Genomic DNA, 21,895 nt, shown 5'->3' with positions numbered 1-21,895 from the left:
TATTGGTGCATATGCTCTGACTTTGGGTTATTCAAGGGACAACATGATTTAAGAAAATATGAAGTGGGCAATAAACTGCTAGGCCAAAAAACCATTCTGATACACCTAGGGGTCTGCCCACTTAGAAACAACTAGTTTGAGATATAGAATGAGGATGTTGGATTATACAGGAGAGTTTTTAAAAAAGATTTCAACAACTACTTGGAGACCTGTAACATCTGAATCTCCCACAATAATTATATATACGGGGTAAATATATGAATATATGTAAGGATCTCTTGTGTTTTCTCCCAATTTATTTTATGGACTGTTTTGCAATGTTATCTGTGTTTCTGTATTTTTGTACCCAGCACTGTGAATCCTTTTTGTCAGAGTAAATATTTACTTAATCAGCTTGTGTCTTTGTTCTCTATGAGCTCACTCTCCTGAGGAAAACTCAGGTAAACACGTTACCAAAAGGGTTAATTATATAAGTCTGATCAGTAAAGTAAGGTTGTGATACTATAATTCGACTGTGTGTTGGGTAACCTAAGAAGCCCGGTATAAAGTCTTGGTGGTGGCAGTAAAGTGTGTACTAGGGTGTTAGTGTAGATGGGATTGCAGGGGTTAATTTAATGGTTGCTGGGTCTAGCAAAAGGTAACAAGAGGTCTGGTGTCATTAACCCTTGCACTTCCATACTATCCCCAATGAATATAATAATATCTTATATGATACCTAGGAACTTTGTCATTCAAATTGAGTCAGCTTGGAGATGCATTCAATTTTCCCTTTCTTCACCAACAGGGTTATTCACTAAAGGGTGAATTTAAAAAGTGCAGAGTGCCAAACTGAAGACATAGCAGATTTAGAGGATTTTTCCATCCTGGCTATTTTATACTTGAAATTTGAATTCACTTTATTGAATAACCTGCAATAACCCCTTTGTGCTGGTGCTGTTGAGGGTTGAGCTCACACTGCTTGGCAATCCGGGTGGAGGATTTCATTATTCTCCACCCGGGATTACGAAAAAAAAAAACCGAAAAAAAAACATTGCGGCGGGGCTTGCTGTGTGGTGGAGGCGGCGCTAAATCGGGGTGTGGCTAAAGCGCCCAGAAGACATGCAAGGTGACTTCTGCACAGGAATGGGGAAACAGGAAGGAGTTCCTGCTTCCCCAACATCCAGACTCCAGGAGCTGCACTGCCTCCACTCCTCCCTTCCAAGTTCCAGCCCATAATGGACACAGGTGGCTGCGTGCCTGTGCTTGTGTGTGTGACTGCCTGTGCATCACTGTCTGCCTGTGTGTAGCAGGGGTAGGCAACCTTTGGTACTCCAGGTGTTGTGGACTACATCTTCCCCGGTGCCTTGTCAGCATTGCGGCTGTACAAGCATGGTATACGCAGTCCACAGCATCTGGAGTGCCAAAGATTGCCTACCCCCACCATCAACCAAAAATAATTTTAGTGTTTTTTTTTGTTTTTAAATCGAACTGTTCTAGGGCAAAGGGAGTCCTACCCAATATTAGAAAAATGTAACTAAGAGGGAATCTTAATGCCTAGCATGTCGCTGGCTGCATGACAGCCAATGTAGGTCACTGCATTAATATGCAAACAGCTGGATGTACCTACACATTCAATCACTGCATTTTATGGTAGTTTAGGAACGTATGTGGATTTGAAATAAATACAGTGATTTATTTATATCCATTTAGTTTCAATGTAGGCCAATGTCATTTCTGAGATAAGGAGATTCTAGGTCAGATGTATTTAGGTTGTGTTTGAGTTATTTGCGTTACACGCAGTCAGTTTTATCTTTAGAACTTCTCTTCTGCTTCCACACGAAATCACGGGACACGGGCGCCGCTTGATAATACAATTAAACTGAGTGCAGACCCCGAGACAAAAAGAAAAAAAAAATGGCATTCTGTACAGCTTCAGCAGATTAGTGTGCTTAGACAACATCCCATTACTTCCAGCTGCAGTAAAGTGAAGCAAGATAAAAACGGACTCTTAAGGAGTGGGCAGATAAGAATTTGCGTGCCGGTCACCATTACAATAAGTATCTGTCATAATCCATTAAGTTCTTTGGAGCAGTGCCCACTCACATCAAGTTACAATATGTCTAAACAAGTCATGTCACCACTTATTTGTAAAGAGCACCAAGGTATCCAGTATAAAAATGTATCAATGACGCAAACAGACAGATAAACATGGCGCTGGTATGTCGATCACGTCATTTAAAAAAGTATCATGGAGGCTTTCTTATCGCATTCAGTGACCATTTCTGCCATGCAATGACAATGACCAGAATTGGGAACTTTTATAATTCTATGGTACAACAATATATTTTTACCATTATCCCTCTACCCACGCTATCTCTGATATATATTGTAAACTAATCTGAGCAGGTTATCTTAAGCCAGAGCCTCTGATCTCTGTTAATATTATTTGTATCAGATTTCCCAACAGGGCTCCTTTTGGAGGAACAGACCAGATTTGGGGGTTCTGCTTAATTAGCAGTATCCACACCGTGCAGTGTGTACTAGGATTGTGCAACGAGATTTTCAGCAGCACTCCCAGTATGGTCCTGAATGCTAATGGCTAGGTAGCCAGTGGGCCATTATGGGCATCACTAGTCATTCAGAGCACATCGCAGGACCCTACCGACCTCATCCTAATTCTATCCTCCTGATTGTTGGGAGGTATGTTGTATGCCAATTACTTGTTTTTAAACTTTGGCTTGTTAAAGAAAATTTGTCATTTTCCTGGGTCTTTGATATGCAAAGATCCAGTGGTCTCGGGGTGCAGAGGACAGTAGGTTTTACTAACTTGAAGCTGTCCCTACTTTGTCTTATGTACAGGTTGGAATCTCACTGACATTCCTACGTAGTCTGGATACATTTTTCATGATATACCTTTATTAAATACTAAAAAGTGACAGATCCACTTCAGTGCTAATATTATTAATAGAGGGAGCATGTGACTATATACAATGCCCAGCTTGAACTTGCCAAGCAAATAAACACAAAATGTTTTTTGTTTTTGTTTTTTATTTACAGCAGCACGTTACACTTAGCAAAGAATCTTTCCTTAGACTTCAGATATTCATTCTCTAGGCATCCATTTGTGGTTATGCAAGACAGGCAATATATCATAAGAGATCTACAGCCACATAACCTTAATTTATATATTTATTTATATAGACTCGCATAGCATATGGGCTTGCACCCCTTCAACACATCAGTCTAAGCCGGATATAATTAGGTTCAGGAATATTGGACACACTTTTTTTGTTTTAATTGTTGGTCCACTTAGCATCTTCTCTGCATCCACTATTCAGTGTAGGTTTCCGGTTATGTGTGTATGCACATAGGTAGGATCATGAAGACACTTTGCCTACAGGGCTTCACACATAGCTTGTTTAACAACTTAGGTTTGTTGCCTCAATCACATTGCCTATTTTTGTGCCCCTGTTCTAAATCCTCAAAACTTTGTTTTTAGCGATGCCGTGATCATGCATTGGCGTCTGAAATGCCACAGCAACCACATTCACACCAAGGAGGCATTCTGAGGGAGGTAGTACACCCGCAAATGAGTGCACTTCAATTATCCACTGTATGGCATACACACACACGTTTTATTTTGTAAACTTTTTTTCTGATGAAAGAGATATCTTTAGATCTATCTATATTTTAAAAAAATTAATTGATTTTCACACCCCCTCCTGGGTGGTATATTCCTCAATCTCGGGTCCTCTGCCAGAGGCCTGGGATTCTGTGCAGTATCTTAGTTGTTCCTAGAAATGCACTCTTATGGGGGGGGGGGGAGACAGACACACACACTTCAATCAACCAAATGCACCATTCAGGCTTACAATGGCTAGGTCTGGCTCATAACACGGGTTTTGAAATTGTATGCCCTGTGAATGTGTTATTTTACAGCACCAAGCAAGCCTTGTACACAAAATATAGAACTTTATCCAAGAATAATGTATAAGAATGGCACAGTACACATCAATAGAGAATAAAAGAACTCTATGGGTGACCTTTTTAAAAATTCTCTGGTCGCCATACGCCTCTGCAACGAGAACAAAGAATGAAAGTGAGCTTAGCCCTGCTGCGTTTCACATACTCCCAAAATGTAGACGCTAATGGTAAATTGTACAATATTGGTTGCATTTTTGGGCAGCAAGCCAAGTTGTCAGAGTTAATATTTCAAATCTTTATCAGACCAAAAAAATAGCTGCACTCAACTTTTGATTCATGTACATAAGTTGGGAGAATGGCGAATTTCAGCAACTAATGTGTTTAGAGAGTTGGTCACTTGTTTTACAAAATTATTCAGAAGAAAGCAGTTAATTACACATTGATAAAATGTTATCTGCACCTACATGAACCTCCAAGGTTCCTACACGAATCTACTAGACACAACAAAGTCCACATTCAGGGGTTTCATTTATGCATTCGGGGAGATTGTGACTGTTGTCTCATAGTGATAAATTCTAAATCTCTCTCTGAGTGCACAAACTATTTCAAACAGAAGAAAAAACTTACTCCATCATGGACGGTGGTATCGTGCAGCAGTCCTGAATGGTGGTCAGTGGAGATGTCAGGTGTGCTGTATACGAGGCTTCTACCACTTGCTTGTTACGCGTCACCACATCCAAATAACGATTAAACTTTTCCCGAATCTTTTTGGCCAGCTAATGAGGGGAGAAGAAAAAAAAAATGCTCATTAACTTATTAAAAGGATACAGTCTATATAGCTATGGATATGAGACCTTTAAAATGAGTGTGCAAGGGGAAGAGATGGCTTGAGAAAACAAAGTTGTGAAAGTTCAAAATGGGACAAAATTTTATATTGGTTTTAGCAATTTTTTCCTCTACAAATCTTCTTTCTTTGCAATAACTTTTTTTTTTTTTTTTAGGTATTTAATCGCCCTATTTATATAAACTGGGGAAAAAAAAGAGAGAGAGAGAGAGAGAAGAAAAAATATTTAAAAAGTTGAGAATCTGGAAATTTTACAAAATAACCCATGGTCGTCTACAGAAATACTTATAAGTAGCTGGTAAACATAACAGCTGATCCATAAAGAAGTAGCACATACACAGAATCTAAAATGTAATATCCACAAAATTAACAGCAACAGAATCTTCTGTTCTCGTTCACAGAGTTACAGCGTGCTCTCTTAGTCGGGGCCCCTCTGGTGAATTTAGTTGCATTCTAAATAGATTGTGTGCCCCCCCCCCCCCCATCTCTTTAGCTAGTAATCCAATCTTTCCAATTAATAACCCCCAGCTGGGATGTTGAGAGCTGGTATTGACAAATGTGATTCTTAAGTATTATTAACAGAGCACTTCAACATGATTTATTTGTAGGCATGAATAATGACTGAACTGAATGTGTTCCACTGGTTGTTTTCATCAAAATCTACAATTCAATGGAGGGTCTCTAAGGGACATAGTTTTTAAGTGAAAAATATTATTCCAATAAAACCCGCTTGAACTGTATTATCTCTAATTGGTATTTGGCAGTGATTTATTAAAGGCAAACAACAGAGCTAAATTCTTTCACTGAAACACGACCATTTGTGCACATTTAGTGATATTTCGCCTAACCAGGATAGACACATTCCAATTAGAATTCAGACATGATGATGACCCAGTGATCCATGTCAACCTGCCTACGGTCTAGCCCATGAGTAGTACTGCGCCAAAAGAAGATCTCAAAGCCCCTTGTTGAGCATGTTGTGCAGAAGGTTGCCACGTGCTACCATGGCAATGCTCCGCACAGCATTCTGCTCGTGGGAGGAGTGAAGACAACCTGCAGCCAGAGGAGCTGCAGGCTATAGACAACTCACCACCAGGGCACAGCACCCCTTACACACACAAAGCACCCCCCCCCACACACACACACAAAGCCCCTCTTACAAACACACACACACAGCACCCCCCACAAACTGCAAAATTACCATCAATTCCCTCTTTAATTCTCTCTTTATTGAGTAGACCCTGTAATCTGCACTTTGATGAGTAGGCGGAGATGAATTATGTGGGTTGGCCAGAGTGGGCGGAGCCACGCATGCGCATTCGGATCAGACGTCGGCAGTGGGTGGAGAGTTTCCCAGCACTGAAGGAAACCGGCGCTGGAGAAAAGTAAGTGGCTGAAGGGGGACCTATCGACCCTATAGTGCCAGGAAAACAAGTTTGTTTTCCTGGCACTATAGTGCTCCTTTAACTTATTTATACCCAAGACGGGGTTGGCCTTTCCTTAATTCATACAAATGTCATAGTGATCTATGAAAAAAGCATTGTGGGATTTGTAGTTCTATAAAAGATGGTGGAGATGGAGTGTCTACATTTTGGCCACTATTAATCTAAGCTCTAAACAACCGAAGGAATAAAATGGCAGGGCAAGCAAACCTTACAACTATTATACATATGTAAACCTATATGATTGTCATAGTTCTTGTGACAGTTATGACAGTTTTAAAACATTTGTCTTCTGGAACACTGAACGAGTTATAGAACAAACTGAACACACAAAGTGAGCAACCAATCAATACATCATGGACACGGCAAATATTTCTGCATCTGAGACAGCCAAGTACAGCATGTAGCTATGTAGTCAGCACCGGTCTAATGTAAAATGTAAAACCACGGGAGGGGTAAAAAAAAAAAAAAAAAAAAAAAAAAAATATTAATAAGTAAGCTTTAAGACCTTTTAAAAATGAAGAGCTGTGCATTTTTGGAGATGAGGTGAAAAGGAGTGAAATTAATGCAATTTGTCCTATCTTAAAGGAACACTGAATGCACTATAATAACTACATCTTATTGAAATGCACTGAGCAAAATTATAAACGCAACACTTTTGTACAGTAAAATAGCACATTTTAGAGTGGCCTTTTATTGTGGCCAGCCTAAGGCACGCCTGTGCAATAATCATGCTGTCTAATGCCACACCTGTGAGGTGGATGGATTATCTCAGCAAAGGAGAAGTGCTCACTAACACAGATTTAGACAGATTTGTGAATAATATTTGAGGGAAATGGGCCTTTAGTGTACATAGAAAAAAAGTCTTAGATCTTCGAGTTCAGCTCATGAAAAATGGGGGCAAAAACAAAAGTGTTGCGTTTATAATTTTGTTCAGTGTAGTTACAGTATCTTAACTACCCCCCCCCCCCCCTTCTCCAGTCCTCAAGCAATATGTATTTAACTAGTTTGAAATCTTGAAAACGTGACTTCAAGACATGCCTGCAAGACCTCTGTATTGGAGAGAATATTTAACCCATTGCACAGCACTATAGAATTTGCTGGCGCTATATATATATATATATATATATATATATATATATATATATATATATATATATATATATATATATATATATATATATATATATATATATATATATATATATATATATATATATATATATATATAAATAAAATAATAATAAATACTGCTGACTTACAGAATGTTATCAGTTGGGATATTTTTACCTTGAATTTCATATTCACTTTGAATTCTCACTTTAATAGAAATGTCCAGTTAGCGTAGCTATCCCACACATTTAGCATATGGGTCTGAGAGGTCAGAAATGAAATTTAAAAACCTGCACCATTCTATTTAGCTTTATGTACCTCGATCCAGGCTCCCTGTCAATCATTGTTAAAGCTCTGTCTTTTTTTATCATTGAACATGTATATCGAGAAACAAATGTTTCATTTATCAACTCCTCTTCCAATGTAGTATGTGCAATCAGCGTGCCTGGACTATGATGTCCATTGCTAAATCTTTCATATAGCATGAAATGAAAATTGCTAACACAATAGTTAAAAGGACACTCCAGGCACCCAGATCCCTTCTGCCCATTGGAGTGGTCTTGGTGCCAACTCCCACTACCCGTAACCCTGCAACTGTAATTATTGCAGTTTTGATAAACTGCAATAATTACCTTGCAGGGTTAACTTCCGGGATTATAGCACAGATTTGTGCTATAGCGTCATGTACGTCCTCGCGCTATGTGAGGACCTCCAGCGTCGCTAAAATCCCCAAAGAAAAGCCTTTTCAAGGTTTTCCTAGGAGGAGGTCTAATGCATATGGGCGGCATTAGGTCTCCCCGGCCGGTTGACGGGGAAGACCGTGCTTGGACCAAGAAGCAGCGCTGAGGGACATTGTCGCTGCCTCTGGTAAGTCACTGAAGGGGTTTTATGGTGAGAGGGAGAGGGGACCTGCAGTGCCAGGAAGACGGATTGTTTTACTGGCACTGGAGAGTCGCTTTAATGGTGTAACTCAGAGGGATGTGACTATTGCCATGTAAATAGGTAAATAATCGCTTACCTTTATGCTCGACAACCCTAAATAAGGAGTTTTCGCATTAATAAAAATCGCTCACCTGAAGAAAAAAAAATGGTGCACGAATTCTCTCTTAGTATTTGTGTTGGCTGTGGAATTAATAATTAATCGCCCAAGTATCCAAGGGAGTCACAGTTCACAAGCTGTAGAGCTATTTGTTACCTTGCTCTAGGCCATAGCAGAGCATCATGGGAGCTGTAGTCCAAACATCTATAGTGCCAAAGTTAGTGATCGCTGCTCTAACAATATGATCGGTATGAAATGTCGCATTGAGTTATTGAAATAAATGGTACAAAAATGACAAAAAGGAGTCAAAGGTTTAGTCTGATTATTTTCATCAAAATTAAAATGGAATGCCCCACTTTAGCAACAATGGGTCTTTAAAGACCTCCTGGGGCTTAATAAGAAGGATACAGTATCTTTAGGGATCACATTGTGACGAGTGAGCTGTTAATAAATACCGAATCAGAATTAATATGAAATCAGATCAGCTGGAGAGCTGGAACGAAGATGGTAGATAGAGCTAAATATGCAAAGATGTTCTCCAGGCGCTTTGTATTCAATAAAAGGAGAATCCAAACAGCTCTTTGAATAGCAATCCCTTTTGTGCTTTGACTGTAGCGGGCGTTTTAGTGAACTTATCTCTTTCCTTTTATCCGCCCTAATTTTCCCTAGACACCGTTTGTTTATCTCCACCTCTCCCCAAAGCTTTACAAAAGTAGTCCTTTAGAGAGGGAAAAATGGCATCTGAAAGTCTGAAGGATCTGTATCTGATCAGGAGCATACACTGCATACAAATATATGGCTTTCTGTGCAGTAGGCAGACGGTCTGCAGATTGGAGGGAGAGATGCAAAGCAATGGCTCAAGGTTTACGTAATTAGGTGTTATTATCGAGTTTATAACCCAGGTCACAGGTACACACACACACACACACACACACAAACACAATATTAACCTCCCCACACACTGGCAGAAGATGAATACTAGGAATGCCATTAACAGTAATAGGACAAAAAAGGCCTTCAATTAAGATAAGCCAAAGATAGAATCCACACATTCTGAGCTGGGCCTGTGTGTCATGTTGACCCTTGCTTTAAAAGGTATTCTATAGTGCCAGGATAAAAAGCAGTTTTCCTGGCACTATAGAATCCTACACTGCCCCCCTCCATCCTTGGTAGACAGCCACAAGAGTTGGAGTTAACCCTGGATAGTAATTATTGCCGTTTCTCAATAACTACAATAATCACAATTGCAGAGTTAAGGGACCTGGGATATTGCTCCCAGACCACTTCGATGGGCTGAAGTTGTCTGGGGTGCCTACAGTGTCCCTTTAATTACTGTAGGTTATGTTAAAAATACATGCAAACAACAGAAGGTAGGACATTAAAAATATCACATTTACAGGGTTGGTCACTAAAGTGAGAATCTGAAGTGAATTTCTTTTTAAAGCGGCACTGTCATGCCGAATCCCGTTTTTTTTTTAACCCCCCTCCCGCCTCCACTACATCCAATTGACCCCCTAGTCACCCCCAAATGCCCCTAAGCCCCCCAGATTACCTATTTTTAAATCTGTATCTTCTGCCCCGATCTTTATTCAGGGCGCCGCCATCTTTGTGTGGGTAGGTGAAGTCACTGTGGGACACGTCATCTGCCCACACTACACAGACTGTGAGATTCCCGCACATGCCCAGTGAAACACCTGGACATGCGAACGGGAATTTCATCTATTCATTCATTCATCAGACAGACGAATGAATGAATAGAAAAAAATCAGACGAACAAACTAACACTGTGTATCAGTGTTCGTTTGTTTGTTCGGTTTATTACAAGGAGGGAGCTACCGACGTGCAGCTCCCTCCTTGTAATATGTAAAGACAGAAGCGGTGGGGAGCTGTGCTCCCCACCACTTCATAAGCCCCCCAGGTCCCCCCCTCACTCTATGGGGGTCAATATGACCCCCATAATAGCACAAGGGAGATTAAAATCTCCCCAATGCCCCTACTCGCTATACCGCGAGTAGGGGCATGTCCACTAAACAGTGAGCAGCCTGTGGCTGCTCACTGTAAAATCATAAATGGTAATAAGGGGGGGGGGACCTACTGTCCTCCCCCCTGGCCCCCACCCCTGCGCGGTGGGTGGGGGCACTAAGAAATTAATAAGGGGGGGGGGGGACCTACTGTCCTCCCCCCCGGCCCCCACCCCTGCGCGGTGGGTGGGGGCCCTAATAAAACAATAAGGGGGGGGGACCTACTGTCCTCCCCCCGGCCCCCACTCCTGCGTGGTGGGTGGGGGCCCTAATAAAACAATAAGGGGGGGGGGGACCTACTGTCCTCCCCCCCCCCGGCCCCCACCCCTGCGCGGTGGGTGGGGGCCCTAATAAAATAATAAGGGGGGGGACCTACTGTCCTCCCCCCCGGCCCCCACCCCTGCGCGGTGGGTGGGGGCCCTAATAAAATAATAAGGGGGGGGGGACCTACTGTCCTCCCCCCCCCTGCGCGGTGGGTGGGGGCCCTAATAAAATAATAAAAGGGGGGGGGGACCTACTGTCCTCCCCCCTGGCCCCCACCCCTGAGCGCTGGGTGGGGGCCCTAAATAAAGATAGGGGGGGGGGACCTACTGTCCTCCCCCCTGGCCCCCACCCCTGCGCGGTGGGTGGGGGCCCTAAATAAAGATAGGAGGGGGACCTACTGTCCTCCCCCCTGGCCCCCACCCCTGCGCGGTGGGTGGGGGCCCTAAATAAAGATAGGGGGGGGGAACCTACTGTCCTCCCCCCTGGCCCCCACCCCTGCGCGGTGGGTGGGGGCCCTAATAAAATAATAAGGGGGGGGGACCTACTGTCCTCCCCCCTGGCCCCCACCCCTGAGCGGTGGGTGGGGGCCCTAAATAAAGATAGGGGGGGGACCTACTGTCCTCCCCCCTGGCCCCCACCCCTGAGCGGTGGGTGGGGGCCCTAAATGAAACCCCCCCCCCCATCAAGGTGACTAGGGGTCCCAAGCCCCTAGTCACCCCCCCCCACCCCAAAACATTCTAACCCCTACCTACCCCCCTCACCCTAAAAATAGTGAGGGGGGAATAAAATAACTAACCTGTAAAAAAAATAATTAAACTTACCATTTGACGTCTTCTTTTTTCTAAATTCTTCTTTCTTCAGCCCCCAAAAAGGCCAAATAAAAATCCATCATACCCGTCGCACTTTAAAAAAAAAAAAAAAAACGAGCGCAAAAAAAATAATTAATCCATGTTCACCCATGGAGGGCACGCCGCGTACTGAGCTCCGCAGGGCGGGTCAAGGCTTATATAGCCTTGCCCCGCCCTGCAATTAGGCTTAGAACACACTGATTGGTTGGTTTAAGCCAGAGTGCTCTGTGTCATTTTACAAGCGTGGGAAAATTCCAAAGAACTTTCCCACGCTTGTAAAATGACACAGAGCACTGTGATAGGATGGTTTTCAAGCCATCCAATCACAGTGCTCTGTGTAATTTTACAAGCTTGGGAAAGTTCTTTGGAATTTTCCCACGCTTGTAAAATGACACAGAGCACTGTGATTGCTTAAACCAACCAATCAGTGTGTTCTAAGCCTAATTGCAGGGCGGGGCAAGGCTATAAGCGCCTTGATCCGCCCTGCGGAGCTCAGTACGCGGCGTGCCCTCCATGGGTGAACATGGATTAATTTTTTTTTGCGCTCGGTTTTTTTTTTAAAGTGCGACGGGTATGATGGATTTTTATTTGGCTTTTTTGGGGGCTGAAGAAAGAAGAATTTAGAAAAAAGAAGACGTCAAATGGTAAGTTTAATTTTTTTTTTTTACAGGTTAGTTATTTTATTCCCCCCCCTCACTATTTTTAGGGTGAGGGGGGTAGGTAGGGGATAGAATGTTTTGGGTGGGGGGGGGGGGGTGACTAGGGGCTTGGGACCCCTAGTCACCTTAATGGGGGGGGGGGTCATTTAGGGCCCCCACCCACCGCTCAGGGGTGGGGGCCAGGGGGGGGAGGACAGTAGGTCCCCCCCCTTATTATTTTATTAGGGCCCCCACCCACAGCGCAGGGGTGGGGGCCAGGGGGGGAGGACAGTAGGTCCCCCCCTTATTATTTTACTAGGGCCCCCACCCACCGCGCAGGGGTGGGGGCCAGGGGGGAGGACAGTAGGTCCCCCCCCTTATTATTTTATTAGGGCCCCCACCCACAGCACAGGGGTGGGGGCCAGGGGGGAGGACAGTAGGTCCCCCCCCCTTATTATTTTATTAGGGCCCCCACCCACAGCGCAGGGGTGGGGGCCAGGGGGGGAGGACAGTAGGTCCCCCCCCTTATTATTTTATTAGGGCCCCCACCCACAGCGCAGGGGTGGGGGCCAGGGGGGAGGACAGTAGGTCCCCCCCCTTATTATTTTATTAGGGCCCCCACCCACAGCGCAGGGGTGGGGGCCAGGGGGGAGGACAGTAGGTCCCCCCCATCTTTAACCCCCGCGCAGGGGGGGGGGGGTATTAGGTGTTTTTTTTTGTTTTTTTTTACAGTGAGCAGCCACAGGCTGCTCACTGCTTACTAGACATGCCCCTACTCGCGGTATAGCGAGTAGGGGCATATTATTTACTAATACTAAGTCATTTTTACTTAGTATTAGTAAAGTTGGCTGAAAGACCAATTCAGGTCTTTCAGCCTTTTAGTAGATAGCTCCCTGATACCGTGGGAATTAGGGAGTTATCTACTAAGCGGCTGCAAGATGCAGCCACAGCAATGAATAGGATCGGAGTTTCATTCATTAGAATGAAATTCCGATACGATCAAAGTACCGAATTGCATCCTAACACCAATGGAGAAACTCTTCTCATTTTGTTAGGATGCAATTCGGCAGTTTTGCCGGCGTTCTGTCTAAGTGACAGGACGTTCGGCAATACTGACAGGAAGCATTGTGGGAACAGGGAGGAAAGCTAGGGATCATAGGAAAATTGGTCTGACCAGCGGAAATGAAGCACACTTTGCTCCTCCGCTGGTCAGAGCTGGTCAAGCGGAGGAATCCTCCATAAGGCAAAGAGTCCCTACTTTGTCTTATAATTTTAAAGAAAACTAAAGAAGAATGGAAGAAAAGAATAACAGATCCTGAGAGAGGCGGAGAAGAGGAAGAGATTGAGGAAAGGTAAGTTCGGCATGACAGTGCCGCTTTAAAGGGCAAAACAGCTGCACGTTGTCGTCCACCCGATGTAAAGCACTGCCGAATTTGTTGGCGCTATGTAAATAACATAATAATTCGCTACAATTTAATGTGTATTAGATTAACCCATAGCATATTGAGATCCCCCCCGATCTATTAACCTCTGTAAACCTGTCAGCTTCCAGGATTTTAAAAAAAGTTTATTTGTGCTCTATATTTAACAAACATGTATTTGCGAGTTGCGATAAAAATAAAATTAAATATTGAAATACAAGTAGTGCGTGATTTTAAATGCTTTATTCATTAATATTTACCTAAGCGATGATTCCTATTTGAGCTATGTATAGGTGGAAGTTAATTACGTGTTAGCACACCTACAGCGGTTTTTTTGTGCATTATCAAGTTTGACCTTAGGTAAATATACATGCTTCATACATAAATATTTTAATCTATACAATTACTAGAGATTTTGCCAGCATGGAATATCAATACTTAATCCTAGCTAAATGTGATCCATATGATTTCATACACCCTAACACGAGGACGTATGAATTGTTGAAAGCTTTGGCAGTAATAAAGAACTGACCATAAAAAATAAATAAAGCTGACCAGCCGACATGGTGCAGACCACCCCCAAATGGGGTGATATCCCAGGCAACACCCTGCCTCTCCTTATTTGCACTGATGTCAAGGAACAAGTCTTTGATGTATCTGAGAATTGCAATACCTGTGGGGTTTCTAAAGACTTTTAGCAATCTGTTTCCTTCTGACAAATGAAAGTTTTAGATTGAGCTAGATTGTGCAGTATTTACAATCACATACTACTTCTGCTAACACTGGACATGTAGTGTTGTCATTACTTGAGCTATAAATATATGTGAAATGTGCAGGAGCTTGGAGTGTCCCTTTAAATCAATATTTATTTTTAGTGACTGCTTGGAGGTAGAATACACAAATCGATGTAACATGAAAGTAGAACGCAAGATACATGTAACAAAAAAAATAATATTGCAGTGGCTTTAACTATGCAGCAGAGTCTGGCTTTTTTTATGGATTGACACAACTAACGGGGCTGTTCGTGAAAGCTACGTGGAAGTAAAGCCTCATGGAGCTATAACTTCTAGCAGACACCTTAATGTACAATACTGCGGAATACTTGGCACTTTTCAAATAATTATCATAATAATAATGCAACATCACTAGCTTGTATGCATGTGGGAAAGTTATAGATAGAGCTTACACCAGTATAGAATAAAATAAAAAAACATAAAAACATTTTTTTCCATCACTGTGGATAACAAAAGGTCCCCTTAAAAAATATCAGTCCCCTCTCTGAACAACAATTCCTTACAAATAAACTAAAAAAAGATGGGATAATTTCCAGTCAAGTTGTGAAAAAAACAAGAAAACCAAAAAACAACCCGGCATTATGCTGATGGTCCTACTGGCAGGATTTTTTCCCCTTCCTAAACTAATGGCACACAGATAAGCCCAAAGACCAGATCAAACTGTATTGTTAGCCCATCTCAAGGCACTGCAGTCAGGGTCTGTGATGAGTACTGCCAATCAGCTGTTGGCTGTTCACTTGTATTTAAACCCAACATATGGAGCTGAACTCCCAGGGGTGAAGGCCTTATGAACAGCGAGTATTTTGATACCGAAATGGAATTTCCTGATGATTTTGACAAGCTCGCTCATGTAAGTCACACAAAACGGACAGTTAAACAACAAACTTGTAACTAATCGTGCAGTGGGCCTGTCCACTACTCGGTGCTGTACAGAGAGGACTCTATATAAACACTGCAAGGAGAGAACGTTTTAAAACACTTGACAATAACAATGTTACTGTACACCAATTTGCATCATCTTGGCAGAAGGGGCTCACATGAAAATTCCTTCAACTGTACTCTTTGCGCCTACAGGAACGGGCACAATATATTTTGAACATTTAACGCTGTGTTTAGAAAACCTAAAACGGCTTTGAATTTTAACCCCTTCAAGACAGAAACCTTCTGCCAACCTTCAGTCTTTCTCGTTTAGCTCTCCCAAACAAACACGCAACTCCTTAAAACAATAGAGAAGACACTTGTATTTGTGTGTAAATCACACGCACACACCATCTGTACAGTAGGCAAATCGTAAACGACAGGCTTGAGTTGGGCCATTGTAACAAAATGTAATGGGAAACCAGTGTTTGGGCCAAGTCAGACAAACTTTTAGCAGAATTTGAAAATATTTCCGTGTAAGTATATTTGGCCTAAATTTTGCAATATTGTTTTTCAATAAATAAATAATCACAATTCTTTTAGCGAATAAAGGAGTTAGAGGAGTGACCAAAATATTTCTCAAACTACATGGCATCTGAAGGGTTAAACATGTACATAAACAGAGGCAGAGAAGACATCATTGGTCGGGTGCTTATTGATGTAAATTTAATCATACCCTATAACTGGCCCCAGACTAGATTAATATCTCAGCTCTTTGTAAATATTGGCGCCTCTCTCTCTCTATAAGCGAATTAATAAAGCTGTGACAAGTGCTAAAGGAATGTAAATAAATATTAATACCAAATGTTGTAGATACATGTTGGTAAATGAATGTCTAATAGCTCGGTATTAGTGATCCTCATGTGAGGCCCAAGAAAAACACAAGCAGTTACATTCCATGATAAGGCCGGCAGATGTATTAGCGTGTTAATCATTTTTATACAGATGTGGAATATCCTAAATAAAAGATCTCGCTCCGTCTGGCCCTGGTAATTCGTGCCCTTTGGGTAAAAGATAAAAATACAAATCTCAGCATCAGAAGGCAGAGGCTGGAAGCTTCAGGTTTATAAGGAATAATATGGCAAGATTCTACAATAGTCCAATTGTTTTGAACTTGCTTTTTTTTTCTGGAAGAGTAAAAAATCTACACTAGTACCAGCAGCCTTTTTTTTTTTTTTTTTTTTAATGCCCTCTACAGAGTTTACATTTCTGATCTAAGTCAATAAAAATCAACAAGTGAATGTAAGAATGTTAAAGAGGTGAACTCTCATTCCAATAGCCAAGCCACAATCTATTTCATAGAAACGATGAGGCTGCGGGAGTGTAATTCTGCACATGGTAAAGGAAAAGGTTTAAAACGAGGGTGCCCAAAATGCAGATCTTTAGAGGTTATAGAACTACACCTCCCATGATGCCTTGCATGAGTTTAGAATGACAAAGCATGATGGAAACTGTAGTTTTAAAGCATCTGGGGATCTACCTTTTGCTGTGTTTTAGGCACCCCTGGTTTAAAGAAAGAAATAAATAAAACAAACAAAAACTACCAAACATTCATAAAAGCATGCTTTCTGATAGCAGATAAAAGTCATTTGGCATATATTGTCTGCCCAGTTCCTATACACTACAATGACCTTTTTGGCCTGCAGCTAGACATTTAGGAAATTTAAAATCACAGATCTAAATTGTCTGCAGGTTTTTAAAGAAACACAAATGTATATATATATATATATATTATTTTGTCATATTTACTAATCTAGTGCTCCCTATAAAAACAGTAATTTTACTTACCGTAAATTCCTTTTTTCTTAGTATAGTGGCAGTACTTACAAGTGGGATGTTCCTTAGGATTCTGGACAAGAAGCTCCCCCTTCTTTAGAATTTAAATGCTGTGCTCCGCCTGCTGCCTCCATATAAGCTGTAACTCAGAGACACTCACCAGTAATACAAAAGAACCAAAACGGAGACCGAATGATGCATAGAACTTTATCTATTTGAAAGCGGAGGGAAAGCCAGTACTGCCACTATACTAAGAAAAAAGGAATTTACGGTAAGTAAAATTACTGTTTTTCCCTTCGTATAGTGGCAGTACTTACAAGTGGGATATAGCAAGACCCCTGCAAACAACAAAGGGTGGGAACTCAGCAGGCCACAGCTTGTAGCACCTTACGCCCAAAGCAGCTTCAGATGATGAGAATACGTCCAGCCTACAATGCTTGATAAAAGTATGTAAGGAAGACCAAGCAGCAGCTTTGCAGATGTCTTCAGGTGAGGCGGCTGCTCTTTCAGCCCAGGAGGTCGTCATAGCTCTAGAGGCACGAGCCTTTAAAGGGAAACTAAGGGGAATCCCTTTGGATTGATAAGCCAACCTGATTGTATACGTTAGTCATCAGGCCAAAGAGGGTCCTGAGACAGCACAACCCCTGTTCGCGCCATGAAAGAATACACATAGATCTAAGGATCTAATCCCTGAGTCATCTGAAGACAGATTTTCAGGGATCTTCTAACATCTAGGAGATGTCACATTCTTTCCAGATCCGACGTAGGAAAATGATTAAACCCCGGTAGGACAATAGGTTGGTAATTGCAGCACCAGAAAAAAACCTTAGGCAAAAAAGAAGGCTTGGTGTGCAGGACCACCTAGTCGCGATGAAAAAGGTGAATTCCGGAGAGAAAGAGAGAGCTCGGATCACACCTACTCAACTAGCAGAGGCGATAGGCACCCGGAAACCCGTCTTGAAGGTAAGAAACTTGATATGAACCTCCAGTAAATGTTCAAATGGTGGTACACAAAGGGCTCGAAGCACCAGACAGATCCCAAGTAGGGAAAGGTACTACTTAGGAGGCCTCTTAAGCCTTATGGACTGAAGAAATCTTAGAAAAAGCAGGTTTGAGGCAAAGCCACGAACCAGGAAGTGATTTAGAGCTGAAATCTGGCCTTTGAGCGTAAAACTCCCAGGCCGGCTTCAAACCCATCTTGCAAAAAAGAAAGACTTTCCGGGATAGAGGCTTTGGCCGGATCCAACCTCGAAGTGAACACCAGGTTCTGAACTTCATCCAAACTCTGAAATAGATTTACGAAGTGGACCAGCGGACAGAAGACAGCAACACATCACATAAAGGTCAGAGAGACCATGGCCTTGAAGGATCACCCTTGCAGCAACCATGCAGTCAGGTGAAAAATATCCAGAGTTTCCACGGGGAGAGTCACCTTCTCCAATATTTGAGAAGAGACTGGAGATGCCAACGTGAGATTGTCAAGTTTTCCACTTCCGAAAACCAACTCCTGTTCGGCCAGAAGGGCAGGACTGCCAATTACTTGCCTTCTTCTTCTTACTTATGAACAATCCGTGGTATAAGAGCGACAGGAGGGAAAACATAAGCCCTGTCGAAGGTCCAAGGTATCGATAGACCGTCTAGGACAACTGGGTACTCTCCTGAATGGAGAGAAGCAAAACATTGAACTTTCCTGTATCTCCTTGTGGCAAACAGGTCTATCTCCGGCCTGCCGAAGCGTGAACCCAGCGCCAAAAAATTTAGCTTGACAGTGCCCAGTCTGCCTGAGACCAAAGTCTACGGCTGAGGCCGTCTGAACTAACTTTAGAGACCCTCGAACATGGGTAGCTGATATAGCGAGAAGAGTCGCTTGAGTCCAAGACATATGAGGTAGCAGAGCTCTTGAAGAGCTTTAACCTTCGTGCCACCCTGGCGAAAAAAACCACTGTAGCCTGATTTGTGATGGCTGAACGGAAGGAAACCAGTGCCTTCCAAACCGCATTAAACCCTGAAACTTCAGGAAGCGCCTGACTCCACTCCGTTCCAAGACCCTGACGGAACTGAGAAGCTAGATGGGCGCCCCAACCCATCTGGGAGGCATATGTGGATATCATAAACCATTGTTTCTGAGCAAACGATAGGCCCTTTGAGATATTGCTTCTGTGTTTCCACCAGTTCAGGAGTCCTTTCACCCTTTTGGATAGGTGGAAGGGAGAGTCTAGATCTTCCTGTTTTCGTGTCCATTGGGAAAGGATGTCCCATTGCAATGGTTTTGCTTCTGCCTTTGCCCAGGCCACTGCTGGGATTGCAGAAGCGAGGAGGCCTAGAACCTCATAGCATCTCTGATTGAACTTAGGCTTTAATGTAGCTTTGATACGGCTTTTAAAATCCTCATTTGTTTCACTAATGGTAGAAAAAGAGAGAGGGACTGTGAATTTCCTCTAAGACCCAAGAACTCTAGACTTCGTGACGCAGTCAGCTTGGATTTTTCCAGGTTCAGGATCCAACCGTGATCTCTTAAAACCTTCATTGTAATCGTGAGATGAAGATTTAGCAGTTGTCTTTATTGGGCCTTCAGGAACCAAACGTCCAGGTATGGAACAATCGAGATACCTTTCAGACGTAAAACCACTGCTATGGATGCCAGGATTTCCGTAAAAGCTCGAAGAGCTGAGGACAGGCCAAAGGGAAGAGTTTAAATGTAAATGGAGAATCCTTCGCTTTCTTGAAACAAGAATGCTTGGGCACTTCCGGATTTGAACCCGGGACCTCTCGCACCTGAAGCGAGAATCATACCACTAGACCAACAAGCCAGTGTTGCTAGAACCGCAAACCTGAGAACTTCCGGGAAGATTCTGAAACCGGTACATGGAGATAAGCATATTTAAACCAACTCTGCCATGTAATCTCCCTTTGTAAAATTGTGTGTCAAAAGACAAAATACGTTCCATACGGAACTTCTGTCATGGTAAGCAGGTGTTTACTAGTTTCCATCTGGTATTTGAACCAGAAAAAAAAAGGCGTGAGTAAACTCCCTGAAATACCCAACGTTTGGGTACCTCTCTACCACATTTCTTAAAGAAGAAGAGAATTTGTTTACTCTTGATGAATAGCTTGACAGTAGGAAGGATGGACGTGGTTTCGATGAAACTTTATTCTGTAACCTTCTGAAATGGTTCTTGTAATCCACCTATGAAGCACTCTTTCCTAGTCTTGGGTGAAGAACCGAAGGCGTCCTCCCACCTTATGGCGTCAAAACTTCCCCTTTTGTCATGCCTGTTGATTCCTGTCAAGACCACTGGCTGTTTATTTGAGGTACATAGTTGATCTCCCATACAAGTACTAACCAGGCCCGAGTCTGGATGGCTTCTGAGATCTGACGAGATCAGGGATTTTCAGGCTGGTATGGCCATAGGCCATCATGCTTTTGAAACCTGCAAAACCGCCCTGGTAACGAAAGGACCTCTGACCCTTGTACTAAAAACTTCAATATCCCTGGGTTCTTGAATCCAGAGGCAGGGCTTTCTTCGTATCAGACATCTGTCTAACAATGTCTTCCAAAGGAGTGCCCAAAAAATTTTTTGTTCCTTTCAAAGGGTAATGCACATAAGGGTGCCTTAGACGCAGAGTCAGCTGTCCATGTTCGTAGCCAAAGAGCTCTTCTGGCTACTGACGACAAACCCATAATCCTCGCTGATAAACAAAGAAAACTCATCTTTCAGTAGGAACAAGAGATGGGAAGGATCTGTATCAGATTTCCCATAATGGAATCTTCCAGGGCTTGTAGCCAAACGCTCTGAGAACCGCTGAACCTGCAAATTCAGCTCTGCACTGATATCCTGCGGCCTGGAATATTCTACTACACAAAGTTTCGGCCCGTTCATCCATTGGGTCTTTAAGCCCTGAGACTTCGCCAATGGGTATAGTGGTTTTCTTTGATAGCTGGTCAATCTGAATATCCACTTAGGAAGATCTTCCCATTTTTCTCCAGACTGTAGCTTGACTTGAACGTACGTCCTTCAAGATTCTTTCATTCTCTATGATGGAGATCCAAGATTTAAGGAGACATTGGGAAACCTTTAACCTTACCCTTGGTAGGTTCAGTTTCTTGTACCGCCGTCGTCACTTCTTTAAAAAATTTCTTCAGCTCTTCTGGTGGAAACCCCTCCTCCACACTTGAAGCCAGGCTGGAAATATCCGAAGGCGAAGAGACGTCAGACACAGAAGGAGATCTATTCCTCCTACGCTGTGTGGGCAGTTACTCCCGAATAGCTTCAAATGTCTGGGACAAATTTTCCTGAAACCAGCCCAGGAAGGATGCCATATCAGTCTGCTCGGCTTTTACTAGCCGATCCGTTGCGCACTGATTGCATGTATTTTTGCGACATCCGTCAGGTAGAGGTAACGCACATTCCAGACAACATAAGTGCTTAGATTTACTTGTGGTGTTTGGAACAGAAGTTGACATCTTGTCTATATCTGTCTTATCTGGAGACATAGGACATATTCTAGAAGCATGCATAAAAACAAAAGGTGAAAAAAAGGAGAGTTCAATAGTTAAACCTCACCTTAAATCACCTAAGATCCGTGTAGGAGGGCAGGTGACACGGAGAACCAGAACTGTACACCCACCCTTGGGGTCAGGAAGGTCCTGCACAGCCATGTATCCAAATTTCAAATTTGGCGCCAAACACCGTTTCGCGCATGCTCAGTAGCGTGATTCTGTGTTTGGTGGAATGCAAAGCCTCCCGGGCGTGCGTTCCACCGCTGTGCGCATGCGTAATGAGCAATGAAGGAGAACCGCCTGGGAACTCCGTCAGAAAAAACCACAAAAGACAGTACCCGGTCACGTTCCGTAACGCGAACCCGGAAGTACT

General features: G+C 42.9%; 1 protein-coding gene across 2 annotated transcripts in view; it reads right to left on the bottom strand.

Moving 5' to 3' along the window:
* CACHD1 (cache domain containing 1) overlaps positions 1-21,895 on the bottom strand; it is a 111,653-nt gene that overhangs the window by 38,322 nt on the left and 51,436 nt on the right. For both annotated transcript variants that reach the window (XM_063427875.1, XM_063427876.1), the window contains exon 3: positions 4,531-4,679. In XM_063427875.1, coding sequence (XP_063283945.1) covers positions 4,531-4,679 — 149 coding nt within the window. The remainder of the gene's footprint in view (positions 1-4,530; positions 4,680-21,895) is intronic.

Source organism: Pelobates fuscus, chromosome 7, assembly GCF_036172605.1.
Source record: "Pelobates fuscus isolate aPelFus1 chromosome 7, aPelFus1.pri, whole genome shotgun sequence".
In the NCBI taxonomy this organism is placed as follows: Eukaryota; Metazoa; Chordata; class Amphibia; order Anura; family Pelobatidae; genus Pelobates; species Pelobates fuscus.
The sequence above is the reverse complement of the archived record's forward strand: the minus strand, read 5'-3'. Positions and strand labels throughout refer to the sequence as shown.